The sequence below is a fragment of the Nipponia nippon genome, unplaced genomic scaffold, assembly GCF_047370975.1.
Source record: "Nipponia nippon isolate SJK-2023a ecotype South Korea unplaced genomic scaffold, ASM4737097v1 scaffold_5, whole genome shotgun sequence".
Classification (NCBI taxonomy): domain Eukaryota; kingdom Metazoa; phylum Chordata; class Aves; order Pelecaniformes; family Threskiornithidae; genus Nipponia; species Nipponia nippon.
Window position 1 is genome coordinate 2,796,526 of NW_028262369.1, and position 20,336 is coordinate 2,816,861.

The following is a 20,336-nucleotide window of genomic DNA, read 5'->3' on the forward strand; positions in this document are numbered from 1 at the left end:
TCAATTCTTTATTACATCTTAACCTTCAATGAATGCAGTGTCACGGTTCAGTGCATATAAATTGCAATCATTCAAATAGCATTGTCTCATAAAAAACTGTTCAGCATGTTACAAAAAAAAAAAATCTGAATTTTAGTCACTGAAAGCATCTCCATCCTCCTATCTTTGTCATCCTTAAACCTTGCAACTGGGCAGTCTTTGCCTAATGCGGAAAGATGATTTTAAATACCACATCTGCGCTGTCAGGGTTTGGAGGTGACCGCTTTGCAGAGCCTTGCCTCGATGCTTCCTTGTTGCTGAAGTTGACGAAATGTCTCTTGGAATTCTAAAACTTTTCTCAGATGATGAGAAAAGGATTTAAAATCTTTTACAGCCTTCAAGGCCACAAGGACATATCTAACATAACACTGCCAATTATCTGAAAGCAATTACTCATTCGCCAGCTTCATTAATCTGTAAGCAAAGCGTGCCTCCCCAGGCTAACACTGGTGTTGCCATCTGCCAGGGATAATGTGTTGCCAAACAGTTCAATTTGTATAGAATTCGGTGTTTTCTTACCTTCCCAATGCAGGCTCATTTGCCTTGGAAAATACATTGTCATCATTTTTATTTCCATTTATTTATTGTGTAGTAGCAGCTATCAAAACTATTTTGATACTTCTGTTTGTTTTAACACTTCCAAGGCTGCAGAAAAAATGTATTTAATTATTGTGTACTAACAGCTATCAAAACTATTTTGATACTTCTGTTTGTTTTAACACTTCCAAGGCTGCAGAAAAAAAATACCTTTTCAGCTAAGGTATTAGTTGTTTTTTCAGTTAAAGAAAGAGCAGATATGTTACTGGCATTGCTCAAAGCTGCCGTCTTACCAAGATGCACCATGCGAGTTCTGAGTGAGCTTTGGAAAACGCTGCTTCTGAATGCGCTGTGACAATCAAATGATCTGTGAGATTGATCATGGCTACTCCTTTGCAGCTACCACCGCGTTGGGTTGTGTATTGTCACATTTCCTGCCTGAAAAAATAGCCTCAGTAGGTTTATTCTGAAAAGCTGTGCTGCAGATATTTACGTAATAATGTTGCATGTGAGAAGAGAGCTGTTTTCGTATACGGGCACAGTTCTGTGTGTCCACTGACTCCAGAAGTCACTCTGTCTTAATGGCATTTCTTGAGGGGTGTGATCCACCAGCGGGGGCTCTGCCATGGCCAAGACCCACGGAGGGGCCAGTTCAACTACAAAATGTGAGAGTGCTGTAAAGTGCAGAGTGGTGACTGCTGTGCTTCCCCCTTCTGCTGGGTCAGCAGAGCCCACGTACTGTGCTTACAGTGCCAGCGTTTAGATATCGAAGGGATAAATCTGAGAGCAGTTCTTCCTGCAGTTCTTCAAGGGGACTGGCGCTGTTCTGGAAGTGCATTTCACATGTGCTCGTTTGCTTTTCATATCATTCCAGCACAAAATTCCTTTCAGAGGCATTGCATATAAGCTGCTTGTTGTTTAACGAAATGCAAAGCGCCTGGGAGAGGTGACGCAGCCTTCAGCTACGACGTCTCTGTGATTCAGTTGCTGTCCCCCAGAACAGGCTTTCACAGGTACCTGCAGCATTTCTCTGCCCAGCTTCCTCACCTCTCCAGCTGCTCTGCTGCCCAGGCAGTCACCTTGTAAGCTTAGATTACTAAGGAATGAGTTCTTACTAAGGATGTAAGTGATTGCTAAGGATTTAAGCTCGTGCCTAAGCTCAGCTCAAGCCCGCTCCTCCTTTCCCAACACCGAAGGACACATCCCCGCTCTCGGGACCTAGGAGGCTCCAGCAGCCTGACAGTGCCCCTGGTAGGGTCCTCATCTCTCGGAAGGGCACTGAGCCCACGTACACGTTTCCAGAGCTCTGCTTTGGTGTCCTCTAGATACTTTCTTCTCCTTAGAAAGCCCTGGCTGCGGTCGCGTTTTGTTCATTGAGCTTCTGCAGCGAAGGGTCAGCGTTGCCCCCCGAGGTGGGCGTTCGCTGTTCGCCTGACACGGATGAGCCTTCCCGGACAAGCAGAGCTGAAGCCTTGCCTTCCACAGGTACCCCGGGAGAAACCCCCGAGCCTGCGGGGAGAGCCGGCGTCTTGTCCACCCCAGGGGAGAGGCCCTACGAGCGCGGGGAGAGCTTCAGCGTGCGCTGGAAGCGGATCCGGCAGCGGGTAACCCACCCGCGGGGGAGAGGCCCTCCAGGAGCCCGAGAGAGCGAGAGCAGGGCCCGGTTGGGGCGGCCGCGGAGCCCCGCCGTGGGGTGGAACCGGCCCCATCGCGACCCCCCCCCCCTACCCCCGGCGCCGCCATTTTCGATCGCCCTCAAGAGGCAAAGGCGCCGCCCGCCATTGGCCGCCGCCGTCACGTGACAGCGCCCCCGGCGCCCCGGGATCCGCCGCTGACGGCGGGGCCCGCTACCGGTACCGGGCCCTGGCCCGGGGACAGCCCGGCCGCTCCCCGCCCCGAGCCCTCCGGCTGCATGAATTCCCCCGGGGCGGTGGGGGGTGCTGGGGCGCCCGGTGCTCCCGGCCGCGCGTCCCTGCTCGGCGGGGAGTTGCTGGTTCCCAAGCGCAGCGGCCCCTCCGCTCGCAGCAGTTAAAGCCTGCCCCGCCCGACCCCTTCCCGTTTCTTTTCCCGGAGCAGGACCGCCAGGAGCGGAGCTGGAGATGATTTCCCACATGGATCGGAAGGAGGAACTGTGGCTCTCCCAGCTCCACGCCTACAGAGGGAAGAGCGTCCTGAGCGGCACCTGCCCAGGTAAGGAGCCGGTGCAGCCCTCTGTGAGCCCGACGGTGAGAAAAACGGCTCCAGGATCCCCAGATCCCACCAGAACGCGCAAGAGTGGCGGGACTGGGTCGGACCAGGGTCCTTCCCGCTTTGCCTGCCGTCTCTGACAAGGGCCAGCGTTGGAGACGCGGAGGAGAGCAGACAAGCGGTGGCGTGTCCCTCTGTGCTTTCCCAGCCCCAAGCAATCCGTGGCTTCAGAAACTCCTGAACTAGACGCGTGATGTCTCGGTATCTTGCAGCTCTCTGTGTATTTTCTTGCCTTCCGAAGTTGTGTACGCTTTAGCATCCATGACAGCTTGCAGCAAGGAGTTGCGCAGCTTATTTGGCTGTTTTATGAGTCGCTGCCTCCTTTGGTTTGCTTCGAAGCTGCCTTCTCATCAAGTCATTCACTTGCTGTCAGTAGTTCTTAATTTAGAACAGACGGTGCAGGATGGATCCCTCCCCACCCCACCGGCCACTTGTGCTTTTATAGTCCTCTGTGCTATCCCCTATCAGCTGTACCCTTTCCCAGCAGAATGGGCAGCGGAGTCATCGCCTCCACAGAGGCTGTTCTGTGCCTTTGATCGTTCTTGTCATGCCTCTGTATCTTCCTCAGCTCTGTTAGAGCTTCTCTGAAACGGGGGATCCATCCTCCCCCTTGCACGCAGTCTGGATGCGGGGTTTGAGCAGCAAGGCAGAATTACATTCTCTTTTATTCTCTGTTTTTCTCCCCGGCAATCACTAACATCTGACTAGCTGTTTTGTCTGCCTAGGAGCTGCAGTTTTCATCCGTCTGCTCTAACCCCAAGGTGCTATTCCTGAATGATACCAAGAACATCCTAGGCCCGTCCTGGTATAAGTGCGAGGTATAGAGGCTGTTCCCCTCTGCAGTTCTTTATGTTTACCTGCAGTGAATGTTCCCTGTCGTTCCCCTGTCACCTGGCTGGTCAGTATCATAATGCTCTGCCACAGCTTATAGCCAGCTTTGTGTCTTTAACTCTGAATAACATGGAATCATCAGCAGATGTTTCCGCCTCCCCTTACCACCTTATTGAGGGTCATTCATCCCACAGCAGCTTCGTTTCTTTATCTGTTTTGGTAAAGGACGAATGTCTTTTGGGAATGCCTTTGGACTCCAGATCTCCCTTTTGCTGAAATTGGTGACATCTCTGAAGAACTCCAAGTGGTTTGTGAAGTGAAGCATCTCTTTCCAGAGGCCATGCCAGCTCTTCCCCAGTGCGCCCTCTTTGGCCATCTGTCCGTTAATTCTCTTACTCTGATTTCTGTTTGTTTGCTTGGAATGTTGGGCCCCAGATCTCCCCTCGAGCCCTTTCTCTGGCATCACATCAGCCACCTTCCAGTCCCCCGACAGTGAGGTACGACAGTCAGGAGTCCAGCGGTGTTGTGAGGTCGTGTGAACAGCCCTGCTGGGTTAGACCAAAGGTCTGCGTAGGTCCAAGCCCTGTCTCAGGGATTTGGGGACTGGCTAGAAGTGGATGCCAGGGAAGGGGATAAGATAAGCATACAATGACACCTCCCCAGCAGAGTCTACTGTCGTCCAGCAGCCTGAGGCTTACTCATGCTGGTGATGTGTTATTTTTAATAGTTCTCACAGGTTTCTCTTCTGTGAACTCTTGAATTCAGTGCCAGAGGTGACTGCTGTGTCCTCCTGCTGCTGTGAGACAGGCCTCAGCATCAGCCAAAACTCCTTCTACTGCTGGCTTCTCTTGAGAAAGAGAGATCCAAGGGTACATTTAAGGTGATACTTAGGTTCTCTCCCAATATGTACGTTCACTCTGCTTACCCAGAGCTTGCCTTGTAACTATGGAAGTGATCGTCCCCCTGCGCTGGGCACTGGTGAGGCCGCCCCTCGAATGCTGTGCTCAGCGCTGGGCCCCTCACCCCAAGGCGGCCATGGAGGGGCTGGAGCGTGGCCAGAGCAGGGCAGCGAGGCTGGGGCAGGGGCTGGAGCCCAAGGCTGGGGAGGAGCGGCTGGGGGAGCTGGGGGGGCTCAGCCTGGAGAAGAGGAGGCTGAGGGGAGCCCTCATCGCTCTCTGCAACGGCCTGAAAGGAGGCTGGAGCCGGGGGGGTCGGTCTCTTCTCCCCAGGAACAAGCGATGGGACGAGAGGGAACGGCCTCAAGCTGCGCCAGGGCAGGTTTAGGTTGGATATTGGGAAAAACTTCTTCCCCCAAAGGGCTGCCAGGCCCTGGCCCAGGCTGCCCAGGGCAGGGGCTGAGTCCCCATCCCTGGGGGGATTTAAAAGCTGGGGAGATGTGGTGCTGAGGGACATGGTTTAGTGGTGGGCTTGGCAGTGCTGGGCTAACGGTTGGACTCGATGATCTTAGAGGTCTTTTCCAACCTTAATGATTCTGTGATTCTATGATTCTATAGCACTGGCAGTCTTGGGTGTATCAGAGGTCTTACTATCAACCCAAATTGGCATGGGCTGAGGAAGAACCACATTCTTCCTCTCTCTCTTGCTTGCTCATTTTTGCCAGTTCAGCCTTATCTTCCAGTATTAATTCCTCAGCACTGTGAACCTACTCTCCTTCCACTTAAAATACCTCCTGTGAGTTCCTGTCATCATGATTTTGATCAAATCCTTTACAGCTTGTCCCAGATGCCAGTGAAGATACCTAGTAGCTCAGAGGTAACAAAAATGGTTGTAGAAGTTGAGAGCTGGAGCCATGGCTATAATCAATGTAGCAAGAAGCTTGAAACTCCTGACCTTCCCCCAGAAGTACAGAACACCATAGAAGACTTGATTCTCGTGTACGTTGAAGGCCTTTTCAAGTTCTGTGTAAAGAACCAAAATTCTGTGTAAGTACCAAAGCTAGCGTAGGTGAAGGATCTCTCTTTGGGCACAACAGCAACAGAACGACTTCACTAGCTCCATGGCTACTCAGTAAGTCTGACATACAGGTCGAGAGCTTCATGCTGGCCTGCCAGAAATGTCCTCTTCTTATCCTGTCTTTGGATATCACCTTTCTCTTTTCCTCCAGGCCTGGATGGAGTAGCTGCAGACAAATGGAAATCCCTTCATGGTGAATAGCAAAGTTCCAGTTTCTGTTCCTCTCAAAGGATGATTTTAATGAAAACTATGTGAGGGAAGAAGTGGCATCACTACCACACCAAACCACCACAAAAGGTATCTCAGGAGTTCGCTGTGAAATCATATTGTGATGTTTTCTTATACTGACTAGAAAGAGGAAGATTAAATATGTACACATATCAGCCTCGGTTGAAATTCTAGACTCTCCTTCCTTTATTGCATACTTATGGGTCAGTAGTGACTCTCCTCTTCCAAGGCGTGCGCTTCCTTATCGCAACTCTGCCAGACCACAGGAAGTGCCCGCGGTTTGTACATCAATCCCACGCGACTGATCTATTACCAGTTTATTTCACAAGCATTTTCAGAGAACCAGGAGGTAGCCGTTGAATCTTTAAGTGGGCAAATCTGGAGGTCTGCGCGTTTGCGGCTTTAGTCCTCAGTCTCTTCCATATTTTGGGTCTATGTATAGTCAACAGCAAGTCATCCTTCACCCCTGGGAGTCGGTATGAAGAGGTCATCTGGAAATCTATCTCCCTGATTGACCTGTCTTAAATCTGGATGTGATGCCTCTCTTCAGAGATGCGTGTTGCCATTTCTACAGCCTATGTACATCCCTCTGACGTCCATTTACCCTTCCCTGACAGCAGAAGGGTGCGTGTCACACAGGTCCTGTCTTGCCAATTTAGTGTATAAGCCCTCAGTAAGCCTGCAAAGAGCTGCATTTCCCCGCTGACAGCAAAAGGCAGAGCATTGCTGGGGGTACGTGCTTTTGAACCTGCTAGGATGCTCATCAAACTACGTTAGGGCAGTGGGCTGGGAGGAGTCACTGCTCTGTGTAAATACCCTAGAAATCCGTGCAAGCCCCTTGTCTTGGAAAGGCTTTCAGGTGACCTTGAGTCTGCGCAGCATAGATTCATACCAGTTATGCTTCTGCAAGACTTCATGTGAATAAGAGGGCAGGGATTTGTTCATTGCCTGTGTTCCAGGAGCCGTTCATAACTGTTCAGCTAGCATTACTTCCACGGACTTGCACTACTTTCTATGTTTATCGGATTTTCTCACCACATAATCTGGAATCGGCCATGGGGGATCTTCAGTTCACCAACCACCTTTCACAACGGGTTTGTTCTGCACCAACAGAAGCATAAAGTTACCTTTCTTCTGCTCGAAGACTGGCATAAGCCAGGCTCCAGGCAGTCTTCGCGTCTCATGCCGTAAGGCCGGTGTCTCCTTTCTGCATCTTCTCTCTCTCTGCAATATTAGCAGCGCAAGAGCAGGCAGGTTGCATCTGTTGCAACCCGAGTAATGTTCTGCTGAACAAAGCAGTTCTTTTTTATGGCCCTCCTCTGACTCCCAGTTCAACTTTTAATAATATTTTCAGATATAATATCCTGGAAGAGCAGCCATCTTTCCCATTCGAGCACTGAACTTTTAGCCCTAATATGCCAATAATTTCAGTAGATTCAGGTTCTGGCAAAGCACGCAGGGCTATTTCCAGGGTTTGTTCCTGTGAACACTCTGAAAAATCCACTGTGTGGTTTGGAGGGAAATCTCAGAACTTTTTATACTTAAAGTCGATCCGCTGAAATTTTAGAATTTGGCCCCTTTTGACTTCCCCTCTCCAAAGTTTCCTGTCCTGCATGTGACTTCTCTCTGGATTCTCATTTTATTGCAGCTGAAGATGGGATTGTGAGCAAGAAAGAGGAAAATGCCCACCAAGGCATCCCCGGGCCAGTGGAGCCTGAGGGTTTACTCTCGGGACTCTCCAAGGACAACAGTTCCCAGAGTCCTGCACAGGAGCCAGTCCTCCCACGCAGGTCAGAAAGGGTTCGGAGACCTCTGGGGAAGAGGCAAAGCCGAGTGACGCTGCGTGGAAAAAGTTTCAGGAGGCTGCCAGATATTATCCAGCAGAGAAATCCTTCTGTGGGGAGACTGATGATATGTGGGGACTGCGGGAAGAGCTTCCGGGTGAGCTCCAACCTCGTCCAGCATCGGAGAATCCACACTGGAGAGAAACCCTTCGCCTGCGCCGAGTGCGGGGAGAGTTTCCGGCAGCGGTCGCATCTCATCCAGCACCAGAGAATCCACACAGGGGAGAGGCCCTACGAATGCTCCGAGTGCGGAAAGAGCTTCAGCATGAGCTCGAAGCTGATCCGGCACCAGGTAACCCACACCGGGGAGAAGCCCTACAAGTGTGCCGAGTGCGGGAAGAGTTTCTCCGGGAACTCGCAGCTCGTCCAGCACCAGCGAGTGCACACCGGGGAGAAACCCTACGAGTGCAGCGACTGCGGGAAGAGCTTCAGTGTGAGCTCAGCCCTGACGCGACACCAGCGGGTCCACACGGGGGAGAAACCCTACGAGTGCGTGGAGTGTGGGAAGAGCTTCAGCCAGAGCTCCGAGCTCATGAAGCACCAGCGGGTCCACACCGGGGAGAAGCCGTACGAGTGCTCCGAGTGCGGAAAGAGCTTCACCGTGAGTTCAGCTCTCATCCAACACCGGCGGTTCCACATGGGTGAGCGCCCCTACGGGTGCACTGAGTGTGGAAAAAGCTTCACGGTGAGCTCCCACCTCATCCAGCACCGCCGCTTCCACACCGGGGAACGCCCCTTTGAGTGCACCGAGTGCGGGAAGAGCTTCCTGTGGAGATCAGCCCTGCTCCGGCACCACCGGGTCCACACAGGGGAGAGGCCCTACGCCTGCGCCGACTGCGGGGACAGCTTTCGGCAGAGCGCCCACCTCATCCAGCACCGGCGTATCCACACCGGGGAGCGTCCCTACGCCTGTGCCGACTGCGGGAAGGGCTTCACCGTGAGCTCTGCGCTCCTCCGGCACCAGCAGATCCACAGGGGTGGGGAGCCCTAGGAGGGGCGGGTGTGGGGAGCAGTTAGGTCTGGTACCCTGTGAGCATCCCTGGGGAGCAAAGTCCGGTGTCTCTCTCCCTTCGCTCTGTTGACCACCCTGCTTGCGGAGGGTGAAGGCGATTTCTCTTTAGGAGAAGTCCTAAAAGAGAGAGATGGAAGAAGGGGAGAGCTGGTGCGAGGAGCTGCATTGAGGTTTCGGGAAGAGCGTGTGACAGCAGGGGAAGGAGGTGGTGGTTGGAAGGATCTTGGGAGAGGAAGGAAGTAGTCTGAAAAGGCTGGAGCGTCCTTGGTGGTGTATTTTAGAGGAAGGTAAATACCTTGCCTTTTCTCTGTGCACATACATTTCAGACAATAAACATACGTTTCACTCTATAAAGAGTGAACCAAACGGACCATCTCAGAGCCTGCAACGCTCTGACCAGATAAAGAAAAGCTCTCGCGTTCCCTCCCTGCCACTGCACTGAATTACCTGAGCTCCTCAGTCCGTGGGCTGGGCCTGTAGCACAGAGACGCCTGGTGGGACCTGGGCCCAGCCGGGGCGCGGAGCCGGCCGTGCCGGTGGCTCCCCGTGGGAGCCGAACTGTGCGTTAGCGAGGCTTGATTGTGTCAAAAACCGGCAAATAAAACCACCGTTAAAACCGCCCTTTCCACCCTTTTTTCCTTCCCTGCCTCAGGCTTCGCCGCCTTCCCCCGCGCCCGGCACCGCCCGCGCGGCCTCACGCGCCGGCCGCTTCCGGGGGCGGGGCTTCGCGGCGCCGCCGGAGGTCGCCGTTGGCTGACGGCGAGGGGGGGGTGGGGTTAGAGCCCTTTGCGTAACGTCCCGGCCGCCTCCACCAATCGGCGGCGCCGGCGAGGGCCGTCGGTGGCTCCTGATTGGCCGCGCCGTCGCCGCTCCCCGTCAATAAATGTGGGGCGGCCGGGCCGGGGCTTTGTTTCGCGCCGCGGGGCAGAGGGCGGGCGGCGGCGGGTGAGTGCGCGCGGCGCGTCTCCATGGCAACGCGGCCGGGCCGGGGGCGGCGGTGCGGGGCCTGGGCCTACCGGTACCGGGCTGCGGCCCTCGGGACTTTCCGCCCCCCCCCCCCCTCCCCGCCCGGGGCTCTGCTCCGCCTGCCCCGGGCCCTCGCCGCTTCCCCGCCGGGGGAAGGAGCCGCCGCGGGAGGCAGCGGCCCCGGCCTTTCCGCTCCCGGGGGGAGGTGGGCCCGGTACCCTGCGGCGGGGAGACGCTCGGCCGGGAAACCCGTCCAGGCCGTCTGAGGGCCGTGTCCGTGCGCCTCTGCCCTCGGGGGCCTGGGGCAGCCGGGCCGGGGCCTGGGAGCAGCCCCCGGCCCTGCTCTGCCTCTTGCCGGCCCGGCCGCCTCCCCTGGGCCGGGCCGCTGGCTGGGCCGGGCCGGGCCGCCGGTGTGGTGCATCGCAGGCCGCGGAAGGACGCTCCTCAAGAGGCCTCAGGCTCTTCGGGGTCCGCAGCGCCCGTCTGCGAGCTGCGTGCTCGTGACTAGCCCGGCTCTGGCGGCGTGCCGGGCCAGCGATCGTCAGGCCTCCCTAATCTCTTCCTTCTGTTCCCACGGGCGAGCGTCTGCACGGCGGCTGAGGAAGCGTGCCAGAACGCTTGCCTCATATCCCTGCAGCGATTCCTGCCCGCAGCTTCTCACGAAGGATGCCTCAGTCTTTCGGGATGGGTTCTCCCAGTGGCGCGGGGGTACTTGGCTCTTCTTGACCCAGCTGAGCTCAGTGAAGAGCTTGGAGGACGAAGGCCTTGCTGTCCCTACTTTTCCATTGTTGGGTGAAACAAACGTCTTATTCAAACCTCGCAGTGCCCAGCACTTGTTCACAGCGCTGCATTACATACGTCAGCCCTAAGTGCCTGTCACTGGCCCCGCGTGGGGTGTCCCAGGCACAGCAGACTGCGTGCTGGGACAGGCAGGGCAAGCGCTGGCTCTCCCCAGAGCAAAGGCTGTTTGATTTGTTCATGTGTGTCTGTCACACCACGCTCTTCCTCCTCCAACCCTGACTGACCTGCCCCTTGCGCTCTTCTCCTAGCCAATGTGGGCAAATAGATTCCTGGTGCGCTGCCTGACACAAGGGCTGGTGGCCAAAGTGCAGAGCTGGACAAGGTCTGTGAACTCGCCAGGAGTTTCCCTCCTCGGTCAATTTGTTGAGGTGCTGGACCCACCGAGGTGGGGGACAGAAGTAGCGTTTGTGTGGATACTGCTAGAAGTGTCTTAGGCTTGAATTATTGCCTAAATTTAAGCTGTGTCCAGGTGAAGTCTTAAACCTACCTGGGATCAGGTAATGTAGTAGCTTCTTCCGTGAGGCTCCATTTCCAGCAGCAGCCAGTGCCAAATACCTCCCCAGAGGGAGGAGGAGACGTGAAGCTCTCCCGATGCGATTGCCGGGTTACCTCTGTGATGATTCTTCAAGCCGCTAGGCCTGGGGTTCTGGGGTTTGTCTCTGCTGCAGCGATGCTTGGGTAGGTCCAGCCATGCTCTGCTGCTTGTTAAAGCAAGGATGCAAGCTCTGCTTGTGGGGAAATACCTTGAAGTTGGTGCTAGTTGAACAGCAAACGTGAACTCTGTACTGCCTGGGTGTTTGTGAATTATTGAACTTCTCCTGAGGATGCCCAAGCAAAACCAGGACTTCCAGTCCTGCTTCCCTGCAGCAGCAGTGCCTCCTGCCTTCAGAAGGCATGGGATTACTGGGATTCAGTCTCTTCCTACCCTGAGAAGAACGGCTGTTCGTCTTGAGTGTGAAGCTTGCTGTGGAAATGTGTGTAGGGGCAAACTAATTGCTGGCTAGATGAGATAGGGATGTTTTCTCGGGGGGTTTGAGCACTGTTACTGGGAAAGAAACGTTTGGCGTGCTGAGGTGTTCTGTACCAAACCTTCTCTCCCCTCTCCAGCCCTGCTATCCTGACTCTTGTAGCTGTTGGATTTCTCCCAAGCCGGCTGCTGTCAGGGCACCGGGAAGGTATGTGTTTACCCTGAACATCAGCCAGGGTCTTGATGAGCAGAGCTCCTCGTAGCAAATGAAACGACGTTCCAGCCTCTGCAGCGGAGGTAGGCAGCTGCTTGAACCTCCCTCTCGGTGTGTAGGACACTGCCTCTTTCAGAGGAGCAGAATGCCCTGAGAAACCAGGGCTTTGACCGGTGACCACGTTGTGGGCTTTCAGTTGCCGGTTTTTGGATAAAAGCAATGGTGTGTGATGGCAAGAGAGAGACAATGATTTTTAATTTCCCTTCCTCCCAGTTCTCCTGCAATATCCTAATACTGAAAAGGGGTTTGATTTGTGCTGACTTGTCTCTTGAATTCACGGCTCATCGGGGAGGTGTCTATACTAGAGATGGTATCAGAAAAAAGTCTAAGCTTCCATATTTTCCTGTACTTGTACTGTCCTCACCGCGGGCTAAAGGGACTGGTGTCGTCACTGCCCTGCGTATTGCTGTAGATGTGAGCGTGTCAGACTGAGCCTTTACAAAAAAAGCCATAGGAGATACAAGTCTGAGAGTTCTTAAATGACTTTTTGCGTGCCAACCCCTTCTTCCAACAGCAAACAGAGCTACTGGAACAATAATTCACTGTTCTGATCAGTTGTGCTTCTACCACACTAGTAACAGGCTTGGGTAAAGGCTTCCGAGACCCCTGTGTAGCATGGAGAGCAAAGTTCCAGTGTTGGTGAGTGCTGCTAAACACGAGTGTGCTGCGAGGCCTGGAGGCTCTAACCAGTAAGTTAGCAGACGTGTCTTGTACGATGGCGGTCTCGGGAGCCATGCTGTGTGTGGCCACTGGGAGCTTTGAACCGTTGCTGCTGTTAACTGCTCATTTCTGAGGCTTGATCTGGCGTGTTCCTTTGGATTGGATTTAACGTCGACCTTCGGGCCTCTTCCAGAGGATGAGTGGAGCTGAAGTGTTCTTTGTAGCTCTGCTCTCGCCCGCTGCTTTGTACTGGTGGCTGTTGCAGGCCTGGCAGCGAGCAGAGGCAGCACACCCTACCTCCAGGACTCTGGCTCTCTGGAATTATAACATAAATTGGAACCAGTTCGTCTAGATTTTGGAATCTGCATTTCTTGAGCGGTGCCTGGCCTGAAGTAAGCTGAGCAGGAAGCCAGGGTGTCATCAGAATTGCGTATCTGTATCTGCAGGAGGCTGGCGGGGCTGGGCTGCGAGGCAAGCAGGCTGTTCCCCCGTGCCCGGGAGAGGCTCCTGGCTGAGCCTGGGCAGGTTATTTGCCTCTTTGCTTTAGTTTCCCTTCCGCATGGTGGGCATTTCCCAACGTCTGAAGCTGAAGCCGTGTGATGAGTGAACGTATGTCCTGTTTGCTGACCTGGTGTGACCGTGCTTGCTGTCCAGTGAGTGATGAAATGGACAATACAGCACCCGAACCTGGTTTCCTCAAATATCTCTGAGCCCTTGTGCTGATGCACCTTTTCTGCCCCAGCTGCATCATCCTGCCCTAAACTTCTCTACCCGAGGGATGGCTGTGCCGCGCCCTGTCCTGCAGGGCAGGGCAATGGGGATGTCCGGCTGCCGCCCCGATGACTTCTGCTGCCGCACCGGGCTGGCTGGCATCACGAATTAATGCATTTTGGTCAGGCCTCCCCTCGGGGAAGGCTCTGTCCCGGTGAGCCCGGAGGCTGCCTGATCACAGGGGAAATCTGGGGATGGGTGCTCAGACCCAGCTCCCAGCGCTCCTGGCCGAGTCCTGTGCCGGAGTGTGGAGGGCAGTGAGTGGCTGTAAAACAGGGTTTAGAAACTCAGGGGTGAGGAACCAGAGGGCAGTTAATTTATAACTGGTGTGCTTCGTGTGAGCTGGGAGCCAGCAGCTGCTGTGCTGGCCCTTTGCTAATGAACCTGGCGAGCTCGCAGCTGCTTCTCTGCTGTTCTCCCAGCCCCGGGACGTGGGCTGAGCAGCGAGCCTGCGGATGCAGCCCACCGAGGGGGACTGCACTGGGGTGGGAGAGCGCGAGGGATGGCTCTATCACAGGGAGTGCTTTCCCAAGAGCCAGCAAGCAGCTTAGTTCCTTGCTCATCTGGCAAGGCTGCCTGTAAGGTGGTGGTGTGGCTCTGCACAAAGCTGATTACAGGTCCATTTTATAAATGAGGTGGCTGGAATTCTGGCTTAACAGGGGTGCTCAACTAACGTAAACCAGGTGTCTTGCTTCTGGGTAAGTAAGTCTTGCGTATCCCGCTACATCCGAGGAGAGTTTTTTCCGTTTGCAAAAGGGGAGGGAGATCCCAGTTACTTCTGGGGTTTGGAGGAAACCCTGCTAGGCAGGAGAGGGGTGTGTGAGGGGTAGCAGGAACCATCTGCGGCTCGCTCTGTTCAGAGAGCACTTTGACTCTTCATGGAGTACAGCCCAAGGAAGGCAGAGCAGTGAAATTCGCCCCTGCTTTGGAAGAAGTTCCTCTTCATATAGTCCGTCGTAGAGAAGGCTTTTGTTTCCCCTGGGCGCTGCCTGACTTCAGAGCTTAGCTGGCCTAATTCACCACTGCTTTCTTCCAGGGGAGGCTCCGTACCGCTGTGGAAATGCAGTAGCTTGTTCTTCCTCCTGACTGAAGGAGAGGTGCTTCCCTTTCCGGTCCCTCTGCTCAGAGTCTAACGTTGGATGAGATATTTGGTAGCACCAGTGGAAAACAGCTTGCTCACCATTTCAATGCAGATTGCTAACGTGGAGGGCTCTGATCCTTTTCAGCCAGGAGCCGTCCTGAAGTGGGAAACCTAATGCAGGCTGCTTGCTGTGTTGTAGGTCTCCTCTGAGGTCAATATTTTGTGACCGGGGTGTTAGTGTTGAGGTTCACTTGAGGGAGCTGACCTGAACAAGCAAGACTGCTCCCTTGAAGGTGCCTGGTGTGCCGTGGAAATGGCCGGTGGCTGCTCCTCACCGCCCTGGTGGTGGAGCAGCTCAGGGGCGCCTTGCTAGGCTGCTTGGCATTTCATACCCACCCCTTTGCTAAGGCAGCTTCCCTCCAAAGCCCCTCTCTAATTTTGCCTTTCAGATTCTAATCTCCAGCACTGAGCAGCAATGCCATCAGCGATGGAGGGCTCAGAAGGGGGAGAAGAAGGGGAAATCTTGCGCTATGAGGAAACAGAAGACGACAATGTTAGGTGAGTCCTATCTCTCAACATGGCACAGACAGAGTCTTGGGCAAGGCAAGAGACCTTCCAGGTAAAGGAGTGATCTTTCTCCTCACCTGAAGAGGAGTGAGGGACTCCAGTAGGTGATTAATCAAATATATGTGCAGTAAAATCTGTTTAATCAAACCATACTGGAAGGGTGGAAGGGATGGGAAGGAGCGATCTGGCTAAGGCTGACAACAAGCAGTTATTTTTTTTCAGTCTCTACTATCAAACCGGCATTTCAGAAATGCTTTGACCGTTTGGCAGTTGTGTTTGTGCCTTCCTGGCCAAGGTGAGCCAGTTTTCCGTGGCTTGCTGGGCAGTCTCATGTGATAGCAGCTTCTTGTTTTGAAAGATGACTCTAGAGGTGAACTCTGCTCCAGCGAGCTGCCTCTCTTGCCTTTGCAGAATACCCGCTGGTCTAGGCAAGAATATTTTCTTGGAGGTTAGTTTAAAAAAACAAATTCACACACATGCTCTAAAAGCCAAGGCTTCAGACTTGGAAAATGGGAAGAGCGAACAGGGTGCTTCCCAGAATACCTAGTTAGGCTGGTTGATTTTGCTTTGACTTGACAGGCTCAGTTTCATGAGAAGTTAATGCTGCCTGGCTCTCCCGGCACATCCAGGCCTCATCTAGCCTGTTGGCTGCGGTGTTCAGGCACTCAGTGGGTCTGGAGTGTTCAAAGTTTGCCTCTTACAGCTAACAGGAACACGCTATCTGTAGCAAGCCAGCGATAAAAACTGTACGGTGCACTTTGGCATGATTTTGAGTGAGTGTAGATGTTGATAACGCTGTGCCAAACTCCAGGTAGGTGCAGTGGCTGTAACCTAAAGTCATAGATTGTTTGGTTGTTTGTTGTTGTTTTTTTTTTTTTTTAGAAAGACAACAACAATCACCTGCAAAACCAGTGTGATTCAGGATAAATAAACTTTGTAAGGGTGTTCTTGCCCTGTTTTGCCATTTGGCTCTCATCTCCTCTCCTGCAGTTGATACCCAAGTCGGAAAAGCTAGGGTCCTGCCTGTGTATGCATCTGCTCTTACCTGAGCCTTTGTCCTTCTCCGGAGTGACCGAGGAGGATACCACCGAGGCTCCTGTCCCCTTTAGCCTGCCCCCGTAGTCGCTCTTCATGTGCTCAAGGCCTGCTTCTGTAGTATTGTTGGGGCTGACATGGATGAGAAGCAAAAGTCATGGTGCGGGGGTCAGACGATCCTTGGCAATTGCTTCAGCACCCTGGCTCTGACCCTTTGTAAGCCCCAACCCTCCCAGAATGGCAAGTCTGGTTGGGACGTGGGTGCCCGCATCTGCGGAAGGAGCACCCTGCTGCTTCCTGCTGGTGGTGCCAGTTCCAGCCTGTGGGACTGGCCTGAGGGATCCCAGCTTGTACCTTCTCCAGACTGGGCCTGAGATGGTGGGGAGTGGGGGGATCCCCCCAAACACAGCAGGGACAAGCTCATTACTCTGTGTGGAAGTGGGGTGAAAGGAGCTCTCCCTGTTTGTCTGCAGTCCCACCGACCTTTCAGAGCTGCTGAAGGAGGGGACTAAGGAATCCCATGACCGTGCGGAGAACACCCAGTTTGTCAAAGACTTCCTGAAAGGACGGATCAAGAAGGAGCTCTTCAAGGTGAGTGCTGCTCTGCTCCCACGGCAGAGGAGCTCTTTGACGCACCCAGTGACTGAGGCAGACTCTGAGGCAGAGCCCCACAGCTCTGTGTGTAGGGGACAGGGAAAAATCCAGTTTCTAGGTGGGACAGTCAAAACTACAGCAGGGCCCTTGTCCAGGACTTCTGCCTGGCGTATCCTACAGCGGGGCGAGGAGCGTGCTGGCCCAGCACAAGTTTGATTAGGTGGAAGTGCTGGGCTTCTGGCCACGCATCTGCTGGCCGCGCAAGGCAAGTGTGGCTGCAGCACAGACACGGGGGGCATAAGCTGTTCAGGAGCGAAATGCTGGTGAGATGACAGCACTTACTCCATCCTCTGAAGACTAGCCTGTTTTCCATAGACTTCAGGTTGGATTGCTTTCTCATCCGTGCAGAAGAGATGGTATTCTGGGTCTGAGCAGCACCGTCTGATCCTGAAGGTCTTTGCATATGCAGCAGTCTCCTATAGCACAAGGCTGTTGGTGCTAGTTGTACCTTTTGGGTGAAGTTTGGCCCTGTGCCTTGCTCTCCAGGTGACAGGAGGCCCAGAGCACACAGCTGGCAACGTTAGACTAATTCTTAGCTCGTGCTCTGTAAGCATTGTTGTTATGAACGTGGACAGAGAAGAGCCTCTGATCCGTCAAGCGATAACGTGCCCGGTACGGGCTCTCCAGGCTGGTTTTGTGTCAAGCTTGGGGTTTCCTTCTTGTTTACCCCAGCTCCGTGCAGGGGGGGAGTAGTCACAAGGTGTGATGTGCCCACCTAGTGAATGGCTTCTCACATGAGCTGTGCTTTGTCCCCGTAGCTGGCCACCGTGGCACTTTACTTCACCTACTCTGCTCTGGAAGAGGAAATGGATCGCAACAAGGACAACCCAGTCTTTGCTCCTCTGTATTTCCCCCTAGAGCTTCACCGGAGAGAAGCGTTGGTCAAAGACCTGAAATATTTCTATGGAGAAGACTGGAAAGAGAAGATCCAGTGTTCAGAGGCGACTCAGCACTATGTGGACAGAATCCATCATGTGGGACAGCACGAGCCGGAGCTGCTGGTGGCTCATGCTTACACACGCTACATGGGGGACCTCTCAGGTGGCCAAGTGCTGAGGAAGGTAGCCCAGAGGGCCCTGAAGTTGCCCAGTACTGAGGAAGGGATCCAATTCTACATGTTTGACAACATTTCCAATGCACAGCAGTTCAAGCAGCTCTACAGAGCGAGGATGAATGCTCTGGACTTGGACAAGAACAGCAAGGAAAGGATCGTGGAAGAGGCCAACCGAGCCTTCAGATTTAACATGCAGGTACTAAATCCCTTGAGCCCCTGTGTGTGTGCTGCTGCTTTTGGGTCTGGACCAGCTCTTAGGCTCAGTTTAATTCAGTCAGACTGCTCATCCAGGCAGTGGTTTGGGTCTGAGACCACCAGAGCCCCTCCTTCTTGGGGGCGGGGGAATTCTAGTTTGTGGGATTCTTCCGCTAGCTTCTGGAGACATGGCTGCTGTCGGGTAGGAATTCCTCCCATACTCCAACACCACAGCCGAGCCTTTGATTAGGGTAAAATTAAGATGGCTTTGCTACAAGATTCCCATGGGCTGCGTGGGTCTGAAGCAGCGGGGGGAGCAGAGCTCTCGCTCCCAGCCAGCCTCAAACGGTTTGAGCGTATTGCACCACTCTGGTTACAATTCGTCTCCTGTCTCACGTCTGACGTGTTGCCCGATGGCCAAGAATGCCTGTAGCCTCTTGTTCCTTCCCATAGTCTTTGCCTTCCATAAAACCTGACTGAGCTGCCGCTCGCCCCAGGGGGAAGAACAAAGTCTTAGCTACTGGATGGAAGCTTTAATCTGTGCCTGTAGCAGGTTGGTGTGGTTTAAGCTGGCCAGAAATGCGATGGGATGTGGTCGGTTCCTTTGTCAGGATCCTTGCGGAAATCCCTGGCAGCAGAGCTGGAGGGGCTGCCTGACCGCTGCACGAACAGAAGCAGCGATCCCCAGAGAGAGGGTCTGCAGCAAGGAGGGGAGCGCGCGTTGCCTCGTACTCCCACCCGCAACAGGCTGGGAGGCGAACAGCAGGGCGATGCTGCTTCTGCCTCGCTCCGGGGTCTGCCTTGATGCTCTTGGCACGGGCTGTGCCTTCTCAGAGCCGTGGCATGTGGCAGATGTCACCGCGGGTCTGCCTGCGAGGCGCTCCGAAACGAGCGGCGCAGGCTGGCTTTGCGGGGAGGGAGGCAGGAGTGGCTCTTGCCTGTTCTCCAGATCGTTCCAGGGGTCCGGATGAGAGCTCTGCTCGCTTCATGGACTCGCTGTGACCACTTGCAGGTATTTGATGAACTGGACAAGATTGGCAGGTCGCTGGCAGAAGAAGCCCAAGACGGAGGCCTTCCAGTCCATGATGGAAAAGGAGACCTACGCAAATGCCCTTACTATGCAGACAAACTAGGTAGGTCGTGGGCAGCCACAGAGCTGCCACGCGTGTAGGACACGAGACTCGGAGCATTAACGGTGCTTTCTGTGTTCCGGCAGGCAAGGCCGGGCCCGGCTGCCCTTGTCACGCCGCCGTGGCCCTGGCAAAGCAGCCCCTAGTGCAGCTGATCCTGGCAGCCTGCGTGGCTGTGGCAGCAGGAGCTGCAGCCTGGTACATCATGTGACGGGGAGAGCGGCGCCTGGCTCTCGATGGCGGCAAGGGGAGAGGCGCACCCTGTCCTTCAGACTCTTCCCTTGCTGTTGGTGGTGAGTTGACTGCAGGGTGGGAGTAAGAAAATAAACAGGAATCCTGTCAAAGACTCTTTGCACACCAATAATGCAAGCACTGTAATATAATGTCTTTAGCTGATTAGTGTACAGGACTGATCCGGTGCGAGGATTCCACTTCAGCGCTGCCCTACCCAGGCTGGGGCAGCTTTTAAGGCTAGAGGTGTCTTGTCCTGTGCTGGCAAAGGCTTCACGTGCTTGGGTTTTCATCTCCTTCCTGGGAGCAGTCACTGGAGGGAGTTTCCTGCCCTGGGCTGCAACTCGAGAATGCGTCATCAGCCTTTTCAGTGAAGAGCACTTGGTTTCCTACCCCGAGAAATGATGTTTGAGTCGTGCCGTGGGGCCGTGAGCTCGAAGGAGCGTCCTATGCGTTGCGGTGTCCCGGGGACCAAGCCCAACTGGTGTGTGAGGAAGCTCCCTGGGCCGGGGACAGGACCATGTGTGTGGGTGGGGGTATGGAGGTGACAGATGCGTATTGTGCAACAGCGGGGGTGTGGGTTGGTTTTTGTTTTGTTTTCTTTTCTTTTTTTTCTGAAGCCTCGACTGGAATAAAAAGTTGTGATGCTGTAGCCTGGGAAAGCCAAAAGCGCATCACGGGGAGAACGAGCGGGCTGTGCCGCGAGGCGTGGGGATGCGGAAGGACGGGGAGGAGGTTAATGGGGAGAAGTGGAGCGGGTACGGACTCCCACGCTGCTGTACTTGTCTGTGACTCATGTGCTCCCTGAGACGCTCCTGCCCTTACACCCCACTCTGTCCCTCGGGTTTCCCCCAGCTCCTGGGGGGCGGGGACCCACTGCCCCTGCCGAAGGGCTCAGCCAGGCGCTGCGAGGGCCTGAGCCTTCCCCTGGTTGAGGGGGCTCCTGCTCTGCCGGGGGCAGCCCTTCCCTGGGGGCAGGGAGCTGCTCTGGGTCATGCAGCCGCCCCTTGCTCTCCGGTTCATGGTGCCGTGGGGACATGGGTACCCCTCTCCCTCCCTCCAGCCCAGTCCTGGGGGGGTTTCTCCTCTTCAGCTGAGGGCTTGGGCCCAAGGAGTGTGGCAGAGCTGGGGAAGCCCCAGCTGCAGCTGAGGGCTGGGCAGGGAAAGCTGTTACCCCCAGGGCCAATGCTGCCCTGCGCTGGGCTGGGGGAGGGAAGCTGCTGCTCTTCCTCCAGGGC

General features: G+C 54.7%; 2 protein-coding genes across 6 annotated transcripts; both read left to right on the forward strand.

Annotated features, from left to right (window-relative positions):
• Positions 1 to 2,628: 2,628 nt before the first annotated feature.
• On the forward strand, positions 2,629 to 19,750 carry HMOX2 (heme oxygenase 2). Of its 5 annotated transcripts, XR_015698995.1 has the most exons (7): positions 9,607 to 9,657; positions 14,682 to 14,790; positions 16,308 to 16,425; positions 17,247 to 17,738; positions 18,750 to 18,870; positions 18,954 to 19,160; positions 19,260 to 19,750. XR_015698995.1 is itself a non-coding variant. In XM_087733252.1 (6 exons), exons 2-6 carry the CDS (start codon positions 14,708 to 14,710, stop codon positions 19,076 to 19,078), a joined length of 939 nt encoding a protein of 312 aa, XP_087589378.1. In that variant the 5' UTR covers positions 2,629 to 2,766; positions 14,682 to 14,707; the 3' UTR covers positions 19,079 to 19,750. The 5 variants fall into 5 exon arrangements, 4 of the variants coding, with proteins under 4 accessions (XP_087589378.1, XP_087589377.1, XP_087589380.1 ...); XM_087733252.1 differs by lacking the exon at positions 9,607 to 9,657 and adding an exon at positions 2,629 to 2,766 and having other exon boundaries at positions 18,954 to 19,750; XM_087733251.1 differs by having other exon boundaries at positions 18,954 to 19,750.
• On the forward strand, positions 2,660 to 9,330 carry LOC104023507 (uncharacterized). The gene is made up of 2 exons (XM_087733250.1): positions 2,660 to 2,766; positions 7,505 to 9,330. The coding sequence occupies exons 1-2, from the start codon at positions 2,676 to 2,678 to the stop codon at positions 8,689 to 8,691; spliced, it is 1,278 nt and encodes a 425-aa protein (XP_087589376.1). The 5' UTR covers positions 2,660 to 2,675; the 3' UTR covers positions 8,692 to 9,330.
• Positions 19,751 to 20,336: the final 586 nt, after the last annotated feature.